General features: G+C 36.7%; 2 protein-coding genes across 2 annotated transcripts; both read left to right on the top strand.

Annotated features, from left to right (window-relative positions):
* The first annotated feature begins 685 nt into the window (after positions 1-685).
* On the top strand, positions 686-8,825 carry LOC141656866 (3beta-hydroxysteroid-dehydrogenase/decarboxylase). The gene is made up of 12 exons (XM_074463958.1): positions 686-1,157; positions 2,404-2,493; positions 2,581-2,714; positions 2,809-2,979; positions 3,890-4,006; positions 4,113-4,192; positions 5,312-5,516; positions 5,746-5,863; positions 6,705-6,879; positions 7,218-7,362; positions 8,030-8,096; positions 8,176-8,825. Exons 1-12 carry the CDS (start codon positions 836-838, stop codon positions 8,370-8,372), a joined length of 1,821 nt encoding a protein of 606 aa, XP_074320059.1. The 5' UTR covers positions 686-835; the 3' UTR covers positions 8,373-8,825.
* A 336-nt stretch (positions 8,826-9,161) lies between these two features.
* LOC141656867 (F-box protein SKIP16) lies at positions 9,162-15,744 on the top strand. The gene is made up of 5 exons (XM_074463959.1): positions 9,162-9,476; positions 10,893-11,576; positions 12,327-12,539; positions 14,084-14,190; positions 15,368-15,744. The coding sequence occupies exons 1-5, from the start codon at positions 9,261-9,263 to the stop codon at positions 15,444-15,446; spliced, it is 1,299 nt and encodes a 432-aa protein (XP_074320060.1). The 5' UTR covers positions 9,162-9,260; the 3' UTR covers positions 15,447-15,744.
* Positions 15,745-16,293: the final 549 nt, after the last annotated feature.

Raw genomic sequence — 16,293 nt, 5'->3', positions numbered from 1 at the left:
TATAATTGGAGGAGGAGTAGCACTCAGTTACTTATAAACAAGTCCTATAACTTTTTGGTCATCAATGTAGGACTTTGCCCCAACACACACATAGAAAGAGACATTAACATTTTACAAATGTTATACAGTACAATATTTTATGATAAAATGGTTTTACAAGGACTTACTCTTAAATATGGACTTTTTTTAATGAGCAAAGTTAAAGCAAGTCGGGCTGTAAGAGAACTAGGTTGACTTAGGTTCGTGTTTGGTGATTGTTGAATGAAGTGATTATAAGATAAAATCTTAGGTTGAGTTTGGATCAGACCATAGTGTTATCTTGTCAAGCGCGGATTAATTAATTAAGTCAGCATCTGGTCAAGAAACTCACAATTCACGTTTTGGGTAATTTAGATCCAGACAAGGTTGTTATTAGTCCCTTGTTATTATCAATTAACCTCAAATTGATTTTAACTCAATAAATTCCAAAACACTTGAATCAGATTCGCTAATACTTGTTCTTCTTTTATACTCCATCAGATTCGTTTTAACTCACTAAATTCAGAACATTTGATAATTGGTGTATTGCCTTTAAATATAAGCAGGACGGTAATTTCAAATACGCAAGATTTTTTCATGACAAAATGACAAATTAGCCGTGAATAGTGTGTGTGGTTCAACAAATCAAACACCCGATTACTCGTACTAGTAGTTGTAGTAAAATCAAAAGTAAAAAACATTGCGTAAGAACATGACAATGATGGTACCGGTGTCCTAATCCCAACCACCTCACTCTCTCTCCTCTCACTAACTTCAATCCCTATTTTCCCCGCCATTTTCTTTCTTTCTCATCGCCATGGACGACCTCGCCGCCGCCGAGAATCCTACTTCCACCACCACCCCCACGGCGGAGACGACAATGGAGACTACGGCGGATACGACAATGGAGACGACGGTGGAAACAACGACAGATGTGAAGGCGGAGAAGACGGCGGAGACGTGTGTAGTGATCGGAGGAAACGGATTTATCGGAAAATGTCTGGTGTTAAGGTTGTTACAACTCGGTAATTGGATCGTTCGAGTCGCCGATTCGTCTTCGAGTATTGATCCTCACCTCTCTCATCACCGTGCTTCGTATCTTTCCGTTGATCTTCGTGATTACTCTCAGCTTCGGCGAGGTATAACTATTCGATCATTCGATTTATTAAGTTTTTCAGAATTCTGTAATCTTGATGCATAATACATTACTAATTTACGTCAATGTTTTGTTATTTTTAGTGTGATTCCGATAGTTGAACGGTTTGTTGTGTGCAACGGAAGCTTAATTTTGCTTTTCCTAGTGTTTTCATCAGTTGATCATTCAATCTACTCCGTATTAAGTTTTTCAGAATTCAATAATCTTGATGCATTACTGTTTTACGTCCATTTTTGGCTAATTTTGTATGATTTTGATAGAAGAACGGCTTGTTATGTGATTCGGAATCTTAATTTTGTTTTCGTAATGTGTTCGTTAGTTTTTTGAGCTCATTCATGTACAAGCGGCCAAGCGCTCTAGTTCGTTTAATGTTTTTTTGGTATGAGTTCTGGATTTCTGTGAATTTTGATGTGTCCTAGAAGCTTGAAGTTTGGTATGAAGTTTTGTAGAATTCGATGATCTTGATGCATTACTATTTTACGTTAATTTCTTGGCTTTTTTAGTGCGATTTTGATAGTTGAACGATTTATTGCTTTGCAGAAGCTTAATTTAAAATTTATCAGCTCATTCATGTACAATCAGTTGAGTATGGTGTGTTGTAGAAGCTTTCAAGCTTAAATTTGTTCGTTCATTAATTTAAGTCTCAAATCGCTGGTGTGCAATGTCCATTATCCAGCTCATTCATGTACATTTTACGTATGACAATTCTCTCAAGCTTGATGTGTTGTAGATGCTTGTAGTATTGCTTATGTAATCTGATCTTAGTCTTCTTTGTTAGTTCATTGATTTAAGTCTCAAATTACTGAAGTACATTGTCCGGTTGCTTATCTTTAAGGATTTTGTTGTAGGACCTCAGGAATTTTGTACAAGTTTCGCTTGTTGTAGACTTGTAGAAGCTTCAATTTCTGTATCTTTTGTCGGTTATAGATTTGTTCTTTAGTTTTTTGAATCTCAGGTCATAGGTGGATGTCACTGAATTTTTGTTGCTTCTGGAATTTTGGTTCAGTTATAATATACCTACAATAGAAGCTTGATTTTTGAATACATATATGTTTTGAATCTTTGGCGTCATTTGTTTTAAGCGTGTTTTCTTTTGTTTGACTAAGTTTAAACTCGGTTAAAGTACCTTTTAACCTTTTATCTTTGGAGAATATCTTAGTTGATAACCACATGTTCTCAGCACACTTACCCTCAATTGCATAAACTTTGTTTGCTGGTGCATTTTGCAGCCGTTGATGGTTCTTCTGTAGTGTTCTTTGTGGAAACCACAGACGCGTCCACGTTTGATTTATATGAAAGCTATAAGTCCATCGTTCAAGGTTATCTTTCTGCCTCAGAGTGTAGAACCGTCTTTGTTAATGTTATTCACGATTATTCACTGCTTTAAATTCCATGTTGTTAATCAGGTGCGAAAAATGTTGTGAATGCGTGCCGGGATTGTAAAGTTAGAAGATTAGTGTACAACAGTTCAGCTGATATTGTCTTTGATGGTTCTCATCATCTAGTAAATGTCAATGAATCTATGCCTTACCCTTGGCAAGTATGTATTTGTAACTTTGTTGGAAGGCTTAAGATACTTGCTTCACTTCCTATTTACGTGTTTGGGTAGACAATAACTTCCTTCTCTAATGCAGTTTGTAGACAAGTTAACAGAGCTGAAAGCTCAAGCAGAATCGCTGGTCTTGTTTGCTAATGATTACGATGGACTACTGACGTGTGTAATTCGACCAAGCAATGTCTTTGGACCATCAGATACACATCTTGTGAAATTTATGCTGAGTCAAGCAAATTCTGTTTGGGCAAAGGTCTGGTAATTATTTATGTCCAATCTTTTTTCCATCCTTTTCGCTCATCGCACATTTTTTGATTTCTTTTTGAGATAGGGGTTTTCTTTGTGAGCTGGTGGTAGGGATAATGGTGGATTGATAGTTTCAAGTAGGATCATTGTAACAGTACATAGTAGCAGCTTCTAATTGCATCTCAGTATATACATTTTTGCAATGGTCATATTATTGCATTATTTTCGTAATGGTGAGTTTTACTGTGTACAAATATTGATAGAGAGTTAACGAGTGTGCTGTTAATGTTTTGGGAACCCATGGAGCAAAGCACTGATGCACTGTGTGTTATTCCAGTGTATGGGAAGATTCACAGGAAACACTCTATCACTTATCCTGTTACTTCTGGGCTAGGATGAGAAATTTTTGACAATTCTCCTTGTTTCAGTGACAAGCTCTTGATGGACCTTAACATTGCGCGTTCAAAATAGCTCTATATTTCTAAACCTCAGGCTTTTCTTTTGGAAAATCCTTACATGATTTGTGTTGTCAGTCAACTATAAGGGTAAACAAGATGGTTTTTTATACTTAAGGGCTGGAATTTCCCATGGGGATGCTATTGCCGTCGGTAGCCGTGTCTAGAGGAGACTAAAGACTGAATGAATGTTGATTCCTTTTATATTACTGTAGCAACTTCACCCTTCTTACACTAGTCTATGTTCTGTTTTGCTTTCCTTTATTTCTTTGAAGTTTGTTTTTCGTCCACTTTTTCAATTCTGCGTATATGTTTGGTTATGATGTTATTTCCAATCTTCTAATGTTAAGTTTGTATCCCCATTTATCCCCATTCTTATATTTTTTTATTTTTTAAATCTTTGGTTCTCTTTTCTTATTGCTATCTTTAAATTCTCTGTTTGATGCACACCTCCACTTTCAGTTCATTTTAGGGGACGGCAATAATCTGTCTGACTTCACCTATGTTGAGAATGTCGCCCATGCTCATATTTGTGCTGCAGAAGCAATAGTTTCTCAAACTGATGCTGTGGCTGGAAAGGTAATTTAATCTTGAATGTACTTGCTCATTCTCTTTTTTTGGGCTTCATTTAATATTATTTTTATTTGGTCATTGCACTTTACAAAAGACTAATGCTCTCTTGTAGGCATTTTTTATTACAAATCGTGAGCCATGGAACTACTGGGAGTTAGTCCAACGATTATATGAAGGCTTGGGATATCAAAGGTGCGTTAAACAAGAGTTTTATTGAGCTTTGCATCTTTCAACCTCTTCTCTAGTTAAGCTTTAAAAACTGTATTAGATATTAATAGAATAGAATATTTACATAAATATTCTATTTTATTAGATATGTTAGGCATGGATGGAGGTTTCGTTCATGTTCAAAAGGAACGAAGAGATTAAACTGTCATGCAGCTTGTCATTTAGTACTGTTTCGATTGTCAAAATATCCAAGCATCACTAAAATATTTTTTTTTTTTTTTGAAAGGTGCTGGCGTGTCGCATATATAATTTAGATACTATATTATCATTCTAAATCTGAGCTATAAGTTTGAAAAAATTCTCCAAATGTCCTCACTATCCTGTCCTCCTTGACCATCCAGCCTACCTTGTGCTTTACTGAAGGATGGTATCAAACACTCGTTAATAATCTTGCCTTAGCTGAACAACTTAGATTTTTAGGGACCGGAGTAGTTGCCTGAGAAAATTAAATGAATCTTCTCTCTTTAATTCCTGTATTAGCTGCATCAGTTCATTAGATCAGAAGGCGATGAAAGGATTGCTTGTTTGTTTACTGTAAGTTGTCAGATGAAAACAGTAGGTAGTATTTCATTTGCCGTTTACATATAAATAGTAAATACACCTTGAGCTGAACATATTTGAAAACTTCAGTTGAGGTTCTGCTATAGCTACTTTTCAGTGATCTGCTTTAGCATCTGTTTATCATCCATATGATTTTAGTTTTGAAACGATTGTTTTATTCGAAGTGCATTCTCTTGAAGAAGCTAGCTGGGTTTCTGTTTTGAGTTTGTATTGTTTGTTATAGCAGTTGAGTTTTTATCCGCCAAATGACTGGGACACGCGTCCTCTTTCACTTTAAAAAGGTTGTTTATGCTTCTTGCTACCTTTGTTTGCTCATGCATGTGTGGGGTCTTTAAACCAGTAATATGCATGCGTCCCTTTTCACCTAAACTGATGTTTATTGTTTGTGTTTGTTTGCTCATGCCTTGCTGTCGCAACTCTATTTTTCAATTGTTATCATTTTACTCCTTACATTTTTCTATTTCTTATTCTTGCGTCTTCCAACTCTGAGTGTTAAAGTTTTTGACCTGTCTCTCAATGTAGGCCAAGTATTAGAATTCCTTCCAAGCTCGTCAGCTTCATGCTTCCATTGGTGAGGTGGGCACGTTACAAGTTGGGATCCGAAACTGAACTTTGTGGAATATTAATGCCAGCTCAATTTGTCATTGAATCGTCAGTGTTCACTAGATTTGTTAATTGTTCAGCAGCCAGAAAACACATCAATTACTCGCCTGTTGTCCCTATGGAAGTAAGTGTTCTTACATTGTAGAGGTCTCCTATGCATGTTTGACGATTTGAATGTACTCTCGTGAGTCGTGATTAATTTTTTTATACTAGGTACTAGGGAAATTTTAGTTGAGGTTTGATTAAATTCACTTCGGCTGTCAAAAAATAACTCCTGTTGAGAAGGTGGGATTGCAAATTTTCCTTGTTCAATTATGGGTGATATTTACAGCCTTTTGCTCTTATTCCTACAGGAAGGTATTGCTTTGACAGTCAAGTCTTTTTCTCATTTAGCAAAAGGCTCCATAACATCTCGAGAATCTCAAGTCAATGACTTCTCAAAAGCAGAAGAAATTTTGGGATATGGGAAAGGTTTCACTTCTCTACTCTAGTACTTCTGTTTTCAATTCATCTCAAATGTCCAATTGAACTTATTTGCGTTTTTAATGGTCACGTCCTCTACCCTAAGATTATGTTTCACCTTATTGGTAAATGGGTTCTTGCACCACTAATATCTGAAATTGGAAGTGCTAGACAGTAAACACCAGAATCTGTAAATTGAATTGTCAAGTTGTATCACTTGATTCCATGAACCGGTGGTAGTCACAATGGAGGAACTGTATCTTTGCCTCTATACTAAATCGTCTTGAAGACTTGAAGTGTCTAGATCTTAATTCAGAAATTGTTATCTTATTGTAGCTCCCTTTGTTGGCAATTTAATCATGTGCATTTATGTAAATTGGCTCTAACATCTCTGGCTGTAAAGCTACCTAGTTCAGATATGGCCATGTTAATTCTAATGTTTAATTTTGGCAGAACCGTTATCTATGTGATTGTGGGATGTTCAGGATTGTTCTTGCTTCACATGGTTATGTAGTTTCTATTCACTATAGCTACTGCACAATGTTACCTAATATTCATAAATAGGATAGTGCTTGAAGTGTACTCTGTTGTGAATCTTGGTAGCAATGTCCAACCAGACTAATTCTCTTCTTGGCTTTTTCTGTTCTGAATCTTGCATGATTTATATTTTATTGTTGGATTGTATTGCATGTTTTGCTTCTAAGAGTTTTAGCCCTTCTTTTGTCTGTGGAATGCCTCCTTGGCGCACTGCCGGAGTTTTCATTCGCACTCTTTTAATTTGTATTCAATCGGTCCCCACTGTCAGCTTGTCAGTTTTCGCTTCTCTGAAATTGATGTCATTATGCTGCAGTTGCTGATGTACTGCTCTGGAGAGATGAGATGGAATCTTTTTCATATTTCCTTGTCACTTGTGGATTTTTCTACTGGTTTTTCTTAAGTGGACGGACATTCATCTCATCGACTGCCGGACTTCTGCTACTGGCCACATTGTTTCTTATTGTAAATAACATTCTTCCAGTTAACATGTAAGCGAAATTACAATTATTAGGCATGTTACTTTCTTCAGTTTCTTGGTGAAAGATTATTATTCTATTTGGTCTTCAGAATGTTCTTTACTTGGATTATTTTTTTTTTTCTCGAAAGCTCTTTGCATATGCAGATTTTTCTTTCATTCTTTTTTCGTAACTTCCTCATCTGTTTTGCTTCAACCTCATTTAACTCTTGGCATTTCCTTATTAGCTAAGTGCTCCTATGCACACTTGATCTCGCAATTTGCTAGCAAACTTTTATGTAGTTTAAGGCTTGTTTCTATAACCATGTTAATACATTGGCTAAACATCTTCGCAACTTTATCTGGCTTCAGCTTCCAGAAATTCCCTTTGCCCTGCTTTGAGATTTCAGAGGGAACTGTGAGGAATATGCTTGATAATGTGGCATCTATCTGGAGTGAAGGGGTTCAAGTTGCTCAGGCACTAGCACAAGGAGAGGATTGGAGTTTATTCTTAAAGGTACACATGAGATCTCTTGTAATGCTTACGTCAGCATGTTATTCTCTCCAACTTCGTTAATTAGCCCATTTGATTTTTTCATTCTCACATAAAAGTCAAATGGAGCTATTTGACGGAAATGGAGGGAGTACTATATTTCTGACGCAGCCTAGTGTTTCTTTTATCTTGTATGCATTAAACACTGCAAGTAGGTTATAGATATCAGTACTATGAGTTCCTTACCAGTTTACCCTCCTGCAACAAATGTTCTGTATTACTTTCCGAAAAATGCTACATCGAGTCTTTACTTGTTGGATGTACTACTTCGTATATTGATGGTCATGACATGCAGCCTCTGAAAATGTTTATCTTGTTATGAATTATGATGGCGGAGTGACCCACCCACCCCTCACACCACCACCCCTCACACCACCACCACACGCACACGCGCGCACACACACACACGCGCGCGCACACACACACGTAAATAGGTCATTTGTGGTCGAGTTGTTTGTTCGAGCTGAATTTTTCTGGTTTGGGTCAGTTTTGGCAGGTCTACTCCCCGCCTCAAAATTTCCAATCTATATTTAGCACTCCAAAGTCCATACTTTGAATCCTCACCCCGCCATATATTATTTTTTTGAATCTTAGTAGGATATCTTGAGAGTTAATATGTTTAAAATTGCAGGCAGCTATTCCCCTATACATGCTCAAGATGATCGTCTCTCATTCAGTTGTAATGCTTGTTGGAGCAGGTAAACTAACATACCACCTTCACCTCTCTTCCTTATTAGTCTGGCTCTTTTCTACTGACCTTGATATTCATGAATCCAGTGCTGATATTTGCGTTCACATCATTCTTTACATACGAGCAATATGAGGAAGAAGTTGATAATTTTATTTGGATAGTCGTCATTGTTGCCAAGAGTTCACTCTCTTTGTTATTAAGAAGTCTTCCTCCATCTATTACGTCCTTCTTTTCCGATGAAGACGAGTCAGATTACAACCTAGCCCAGCCACCTCCCGAATAACTGCAAATTTCTTCGTTTCTATATGATTTTGGTGGATCATCAGAGATTCGAATTTCTCAGTGCTGTTTTGTTCGAAGAGGGATTTATTATGCACGGAGTAGACTTAACGGTTATCTCAGCACTTGACTCACAGTACAAATACTGTCACCCTGCTATACATAATTACATATTTCTTGTAGAAATCAATCCGAAGATTGATTTCTACAAGTTTAAGGATTCTCCAATATGTATGGTTTAAACAGTTTTTTGATGCTCAGTTCGATACCGAGTTTAGTATATTTGTGTGTAGATGTATCTAATCACTGAAAAAAACTTTTGTTTGAGCGTCTTCGGACAATGTGTACATCTGCCTCTCAAGAAGGGCTGAATTACAGTTCTCCAACGTCAAGACTCAAGACTTGTATCAAGTGCATAACAGATCAAACGGTGAAAATATACTCCTATTCTCCAAAATAATTCCATTTATCAATATTTATCATGCATTTTTTTTTGGATGACAAGGAAAGTCCGCTATCCCCTATCCATTTTGATCTCCTATCCAACCTTCTCCTCTATTTGAACAATTAAATTGAATACAAGTCTATTTCTCAATCAATAACAATCGCCCATCTCTGAAAGTTAAAGCAACATTCAATCATCAAAATATAAAAATATCAGATCAGATATTAAAACCAAACTTAATTTTCAATTTTGATATCCAAAATATCGGCAAAACAGTTGCACGACTCCTGAATGTCTTGTAACGCTTCCAGGAGCACAGTATAAACTAAACAAAAAGCACACTAGGCACTATCACACTGGACACCTGGGACTTATTCAACTAAACACACCACTAAAAAACTCGATCAAATCTTCAAAAAAATTCAGATTATTATTATTATATCAAAAATGGGAGAAATGATGGGAATTGAAGGATTAGAGAATTTAGGTTTACACATGATCTTATCAAAATTAGACCCAAATGATACTGCTAAAGTATGTTGCGTTAATAAGAAATTCAAAGATTGGGGTTCTGATGATTCTTTTTGGTCAATTCATTGTTCTAATCATCTTAATCTTTCTTCACCAATTGACCCTTTTGGTAATCCCGTTCCCTCTTTCAAGGTATATGATTTTTGGTGTATTGATTTTAATTTACGCAATTACTTGTGTGAGACGGTCTTATAAAAGCGCATTTTGAAACGTGTTGGTTTGATAACTACTTTTCCATTGATGTGGATTATGATTTTATTATGGTTGGATTAGTTTGGAGCATTATTTGTGTAAAACCGCCTTACAAGAGACTAACTTATTTAATTTGATAGGAGATGATGAGTTTTTTAGCTAATGTTCAATTGAATGATTTTGGTTGCTGTTTTTTATCCTCTTGAATGTTAAATAGGTGAAGTTTGATGTTTTGAAGTGATTTGAGCTAAATTCAGGATTTAATAGGTGGGTTTTGTGTATAGGTTTCAGTTTAATAGGAGATGATGAGTTGATTTTTTAGCTAATGTTTAATTGAAGCTTTTTTTTAGTGTCAATGATTTTGGTTGCTGTTTTATCCTCTTGAATGGCTAGGTAAAGTTTGATTTTTTGAATTGATTTGAGCTAAATTCAAGGCTTTAGCAGGTGGGTTTTGTGTATGGGTTTCGGTTTAGTAGGAGAATAGGAGATGATGAGTTTTTAAAGCTAATGTTTAATTGAAGTTTTTTTTTTTCGATTGTGTTAACGATTTTGATTGCTGGGTTTTAATCTCTTGAATGCCTAATAGATAAAGATGACTTTTTGAAGTGATTTCAGCTAAATAAACTTATTGAGATACCGTCTCTAGAGAGACTTACTCATTCATTGAAGCTGAATTCTGAAGTTAATGATTATTTGTTCATTTTTTGATCAATTCTTTGGTGGTTTTTGCATTATAGTTGTGATTGATGAGAGAGTGCGAATTATTTGATTTAATTCAAGTTTATGGGTTGCTAATTGCTATTGGTGGGATTTTGTTACAATGCAATAATGAAAATTTGTACAAGATAATTGTGAAATAGTCTCTAGTTCAGTGATCTTTTGCCTTAAGGGTAATGTATTCTGTTGGTGTAAGATAGATTTAAATGGCTGATCTCGCTGAGTAGGAGTATCGGAATAGAAGATTTTTTTAAGCACTTCTACTAGTTCATCTAAGACAACTTAAGTTTGCAATACTAGTCTGATTGATGTCGCATGATTAATCTTGGCGTTTTTTTTCCTGCAAGTTTCGAGGTCAACAGTCAACACATTATATACTACTTTGACTCGCAGTTTCTTGTATTTGAAGATGGTTGCACCGTAACCTCCCTATTGCTGAGGTTGTTGAAAACCTTCAAGTTGAATTCTAACCTTTTTTGCATATATATACTCTATGACGCTTATCTTCCAAGTGAATGCTTGAAAGGCATCAATATTTAGGAAATAGTGATTCGTTTTTTGTGTTATTTACTTCAAGTCTTAGATCACGAGTAGTTGGTGGCCCACTTGCTGGTATTGACTCAGCTACTGTTCTAACAGGTGGCTTATCAACTTTGGAGGGAAGCTTTCAGCATGTATCCCTGGACCCTAGTAATACGAGTCAAAGAGTGTTGGGATACTCTTAAGAGTTGGTTAGATAGCAGTTTTCCCGAGGTACTGTCCACTTTGCGGAGAGGTGCGTCTGAAGAGGAGTTAAACGAGGTTGAGAAAAGCTTGAAAATTAAGTTGCCTCTTCCAACAAGATTATTGTATCGTTTGCATGATGGTCAACAATTCTCAAATGACTTTTTGGGTCTCATTGGAGGTTATACTCTGTATGATCACGTGGTGAATGTTCGTGTATTACCCTTAAGGCAGGTTATTTCCATGACAAAGCACTTGACACATGACATAGGTTTCGCAAGTACATCCAAGTATATATCTGTAGCTGCGTCATTGATAAGAAATGAAAAAGTTTTTTCCCTCAACTGTGCTAACAATCAGCTATACGTTGGAACTGCAAACTTGAGGGAAGACGGTGAAATGATGCCTTGTGTTCCGAATGCATTGCTGAAGTGCAGTGGCAATGAGCAGTCCGATGGGTTGTTGTTATGGTTGGAGGAACATGGGCGTCGTTTAAAAAGTGGTATGATTACAGTTTGTGGGGAAGAAGGTTGGAAAAGTATCTGCCAGTTTCCTGAGAAACCGCCTATATGCACCACAGCTGTCACAAATGGTGTGCAGGTAACATACTTCCCCGAATTATTTTTCTATGCTGAACAGCTTAGTGCTCATGAATTAAACTACTCGTCTTATTTATTCAGTTTCCAACTGCCTAAAATCTTTTTACTTCATTAGAGTATACAATTGTCCTTGTAGGTGAGTCAGCTGATAGTGATCTTGTTGTTCGATTATCTGTCTCTTTTTGTTAGTCAAATCCATAAATGCAAGTGCGATGTGTCTTGTAGTTATTTTGGCTCTATTCGTGTTAGAATGCTGTTACTACACTGATCACATTTTTTACTTTCAAGATTCAGGTCCATGGGCCTGATATAATTACATGATGTTATCACTTCTATATATGTTCGTACGAATATACGATTATGGTGAATAAATAGTTGGTTTTTGAGTCAGACTGTTTATCGCATAATGCTTATGCGATTCTTGTATTTTGCATCTGAAGTTAGCTTACTGGTAATGAGATTGTTATGTTAATGCAACCATTTTGATTATACTAAAGCAAATTGCAACCATTTGAAAGCAAAATTTTGGAAGTATCTTGCAATCATTTTTCGTGATTGAAAGCAGGGCTATTGTCGAATTGGTGGAGGCTTAAAATTTACGTTTTCTAGCAATTATTTTGGCTTCTTTGGTCTTAATATTTCAGTCCTTGCTATTACTAGTTTAAGAAACACTGGACTAAGGTTTATTTCCCTGATTTTTTTTGCTCTTGCTACCTTTATTTATCAATTAGTTTGTATTTGTGTATGTCAGGTACGTGCATCGGCTTTGCTTGTTCCGGAGCAGAGTGAGTTCGGAAGCTCGGAGTTCTTGTATGCATACTCGGTCCGCATGTCCCTTTTACCCGAAGGTTGCAACGTTCATGGAATGACAATTGACTCTTGTCAGTTGCAAAGACGGCACTGGATCATCCGTGAAAATGAAGTTGTGAAGGCTGATGTTAATGCAGAAGCTGTCATAGGAAAGGTAGCTTCTGATAATGTTTCTTTCCCTCTTTCTCTTCTTTACAACTAAAGTGGTATACTCTAATCTCATGCGGAATATTAAGCTAACTGCGGTCAACAGCTAGTGATCAGCTTTTTTTACAACAAAAAAAATTTACATATGCTACCACTTAAAAGAGAGTACATTTTCACTAGACCTAAAATTTTGGATGTTAGTTGCATTTGAGTTTTCTTGAAGTTGCATTTTTGTATGTCGTCTTCATAGAATGTATGATAGGTGGTGGTACCTTAATTATGTTCTTCTATGGTAATCATCAAGAAAGTTGAAGGTCTTAATAAATTAGGCGGTATTATCCTTGAACCACACGAGCCCCATACTAACCACTATAATCTCCTTCCAACACAACACCAGTACACAACACAATTGCACGGACAGAAGGCGAAAAAATGTAAAAAAGAAAAGAAAAGGAAGAGAGACAGAACCATCGGAAAAGTATGGGACGTGAATTTTAACATACTTATCATCTCATGACACGCATATGAACTAAGCCTGCTAGGGCCTATACACACATTTTTGCTGGAAAAGAGTGAGCTAATGTGACCAGCACTAAGCTGGCCGATGTTTCTGGAGTTTCCTGTACTTGGTCGTTAAGTTTAGAGTTCTGTTGAAAAGTAGCAAAATGTGGTTTAGGAAAAAATAGACAATCCTCAGTACACTATTTGGACGATAGTTTCAGAGCAAAATTCTGGTTTGATATGAATAACTTATATAATCAAATATCATCTTTCCCTTATTATGATTTTCGATATACTTGTTCAGTTGTTCTAGTAATCCTCGTAAATGATGCATTGTGATCCTCACCCTTTTCATATTCCTATTCTTCTTGTGGTTGAATCCCAGTTATTTATGGTTCAATCAATGTCACTGATGTACTACTGCAGTGCTACTGGTGGATAATATATTGTGTTAGGGTGCAAACCTTTGTCCCACATCGGTAGAATAAAGATGAAAGATCATCTTTATAAGTGTCTACAAAATATAATAGTACGAGGCCTTTTGGGAAGGAGCCCAAGAGTAAATCCGTGAGGGCTTGGCCCAAAGCGGACAATATCGTACTATTATGGACGGTGGACACAGATACAGCAGAGGCCCAACACGGGGATATTCACGCTTCCGCACAACATTGTGTTACTGCTACAAATTTGTTGTAAATATTATGAGAGCGGGGATATTCACGCTTCCGCACAACATTGTGTTACTGCTACAAATTTGTTGTGTTGTACGAGTAACTAGAGGGTAAGAACGATAATCATAGTTTTTTCCGTTTCTTTTAAAAACCCCACAGGATGGAATAAAATATTATGAGAGAAGGTAACAAAAGAATAATTGTGCGACGGTAGGAAGAAATGTTTTCTATTGCCCTTTCATAGCCATCACATTGATTGGTAAAAGCTGTTCCAGTTTCATTGTTAGAAAAGAAAGGACATTTCGTATGATCTGTAGGCGCTACCACGCTACTTTATGACTTATGAGTGCTAACAAATATTTACATCTTCTATTTGCAGTACCCATTGCTTCGTCCTGGCGAGAAAGAGTTTGTTTATCAGAGCTGCACAGGTCAGCAGAATAGTCATGGATCCATCGAAGGTTCTTTTACTTTTGTCCCCGGGAGGTATGTTCTTGTACATTCGTACCATATCTTCTTTACTTGAAGAGTCGCGCTCCAATAAAATTCAATAAGAGTAGCAGCAGAATAATCTGTCTGCATTATTTGCATTGCGTTCTCTTGAATATGAAAAAGTAAGTTGACACAAAATTTGGTAATTGAGAGACTACTTAGTTAAAGTCCTGTCAGCATGTTACGAGGATGTATTCGACCCTATGTTACTCAGACCTGGCAACAATATCAGACATTGGTGACTTGGTGTGTATTGGACCTCCAAACACGAGTAGTTTATTAAAATAAATCACGTTTTTGGCCTAAAATGTGATGTTGAAGTGTCGTGTTGACACACAACATGCAGCCAAAGTGGTGCGTCAGAGTAACTTAGTTCAACTCGGTTTAATTTCCCTCGATTCAGCTGTCTTCAATTTTGCTCCTATATGAAAATTGGGTTACTCTCACCTGTCATTTATCTTGATTTAGTTATAACTAGGGGTTAACGAGCCGAGCCCGGGCTTGGTCTTGCTCGGCTTGTGCTCATAAAGTAAAACTCGAGCTTGAGCCGATCTCGAGCTTACACGAGCTTGAAAAAAGTGTGCTCGTTATCAAGTTTGCGAGCTTTAACGCGAGCTCCAGCCAACTCGAGCCTATATATAATGGTTGAATTTTCGTTTTTTTTTTCCCGATATTTTCAATAATAAGCCTCGAAAGTTTTACATACAAATATTGAAAAATCAATGAGACGTTTTTTATATGTGATACAAATATATAATCATGACAATTTTTTTTTATAAAATACGAGTAATATCTTGTCTAATTACACAAGTTCGAGCCGCTCAGGAGCTTTTCGAGCCGAGCCAACGTTAGCTCGGCTTGAGTAGCTAAGCTCTCGAGCCGAGACCGAGCCTGAGCCTGAGCCCGAGCCAAGCTCACACGAGCCGAGCTCGAGTTGCTCGCGAGCTGTCTCGTCTCATTAACACCCTAGTTATAACCTTATAGTGGACGAGTCAAGAATTTGTAAATTTGCGTTGTTTCATTCGTTGGCCAAACGCCACCTCAAGATACTTGATGTTAATTTTGAGAAAAGTGCTTATATTTCCGTCAGTGTTTCGTGATAAATTCCAGCATATTAGCTTTTTCATGGCTATGAAGTGCTTAAGCTTTTCTGATGTATTGTTGGGTGTAGGCTGGCTGCTCCGAAAGGGGATCCATTTAAGGTTGAAGTAGCTCGATTTGAACTCGCCATGCCCGACTATATTTTCTGATGCGAGAATCAGGGCTACATGTATTATATAACTAGCAGTTTTACATTGCTGTTTTGTACGAAGTATATTACGGAGTAGTTTGGATGACTGGTAATTAGTGATAAGTGATAGTTTACTGAATTACCTCTTGATAGAATTTTTTTTTTTTTCTTTTTTTTTTTTTTTTTCCTTTTTTGGTTGAATATTGTAAAATGTTTTTTTTTTTGTTTTTTTGACAGCGATATATTGTAAAATGTTATGGTTTTGTTTTGTTTTGTGATGTACGCCTTTTTTTTTAAAAATAATACCCTAAAAACAATTATTAATAGTATCTATTTTGTCTTTGAAATCAAATCACTGAACATAAACATACAGTTATCGTCAAAATCGACCAGAACTTGAAAAATTGATCTAAAAAATTGATCTAAAATATTTGAATTGATATTTAAAATTGTAAACGAAAAAAGCTATTCAATAAATTGAAAATTGTTTTAACAATAAAATTAGTCTTGGTTGACCTTGATTTACCATCTCAAATGCCACCACCTCTCCCCATAGTCGACGACCAGGCACCAGCAGCTTCGACTCCTGAGGTGGTATTGATTGACCTTGATTATGCCACCACCTCCGCCCGTAGCTGTCGACATATCACCATCAACTTTGACTCCCGAGTTGGTCTTAATTGACCCGGAATTGCCACCTCCAGTGCCACACAATGTTGCCGACTAGTCACCACCAGTTTCGCGCATTGACAGGAGTCACGATCAGTAGTATCAGCTGCGTAACCTATTTTTGGGAAATCAGAAAAGAGAAATGGTAACCCTGTGGTGCATTATTGTGTATCACCGTAACCCTTAACTTAAATTCC

The sequence above is a fragment of the Silene latifolia genome, chromosome 5, assembly GCF_048544455.1.
Source record: "Silene latifolia isolate original U9 population chromosome 5, ASM4854445v1, whole genome shotgun sequence".
Taxonomy (NCBI): Eukaryota; Viridiplantae; Streptophyta; class Magnoliopsida; order Caryophyllales; family Caryophyllaceae; genus Silene; species Silene latifolia.
Note: the sequence above shows the minus strand (reverse complement) of the source record. Positions and strands in the feature narration are given on the sequence as shown.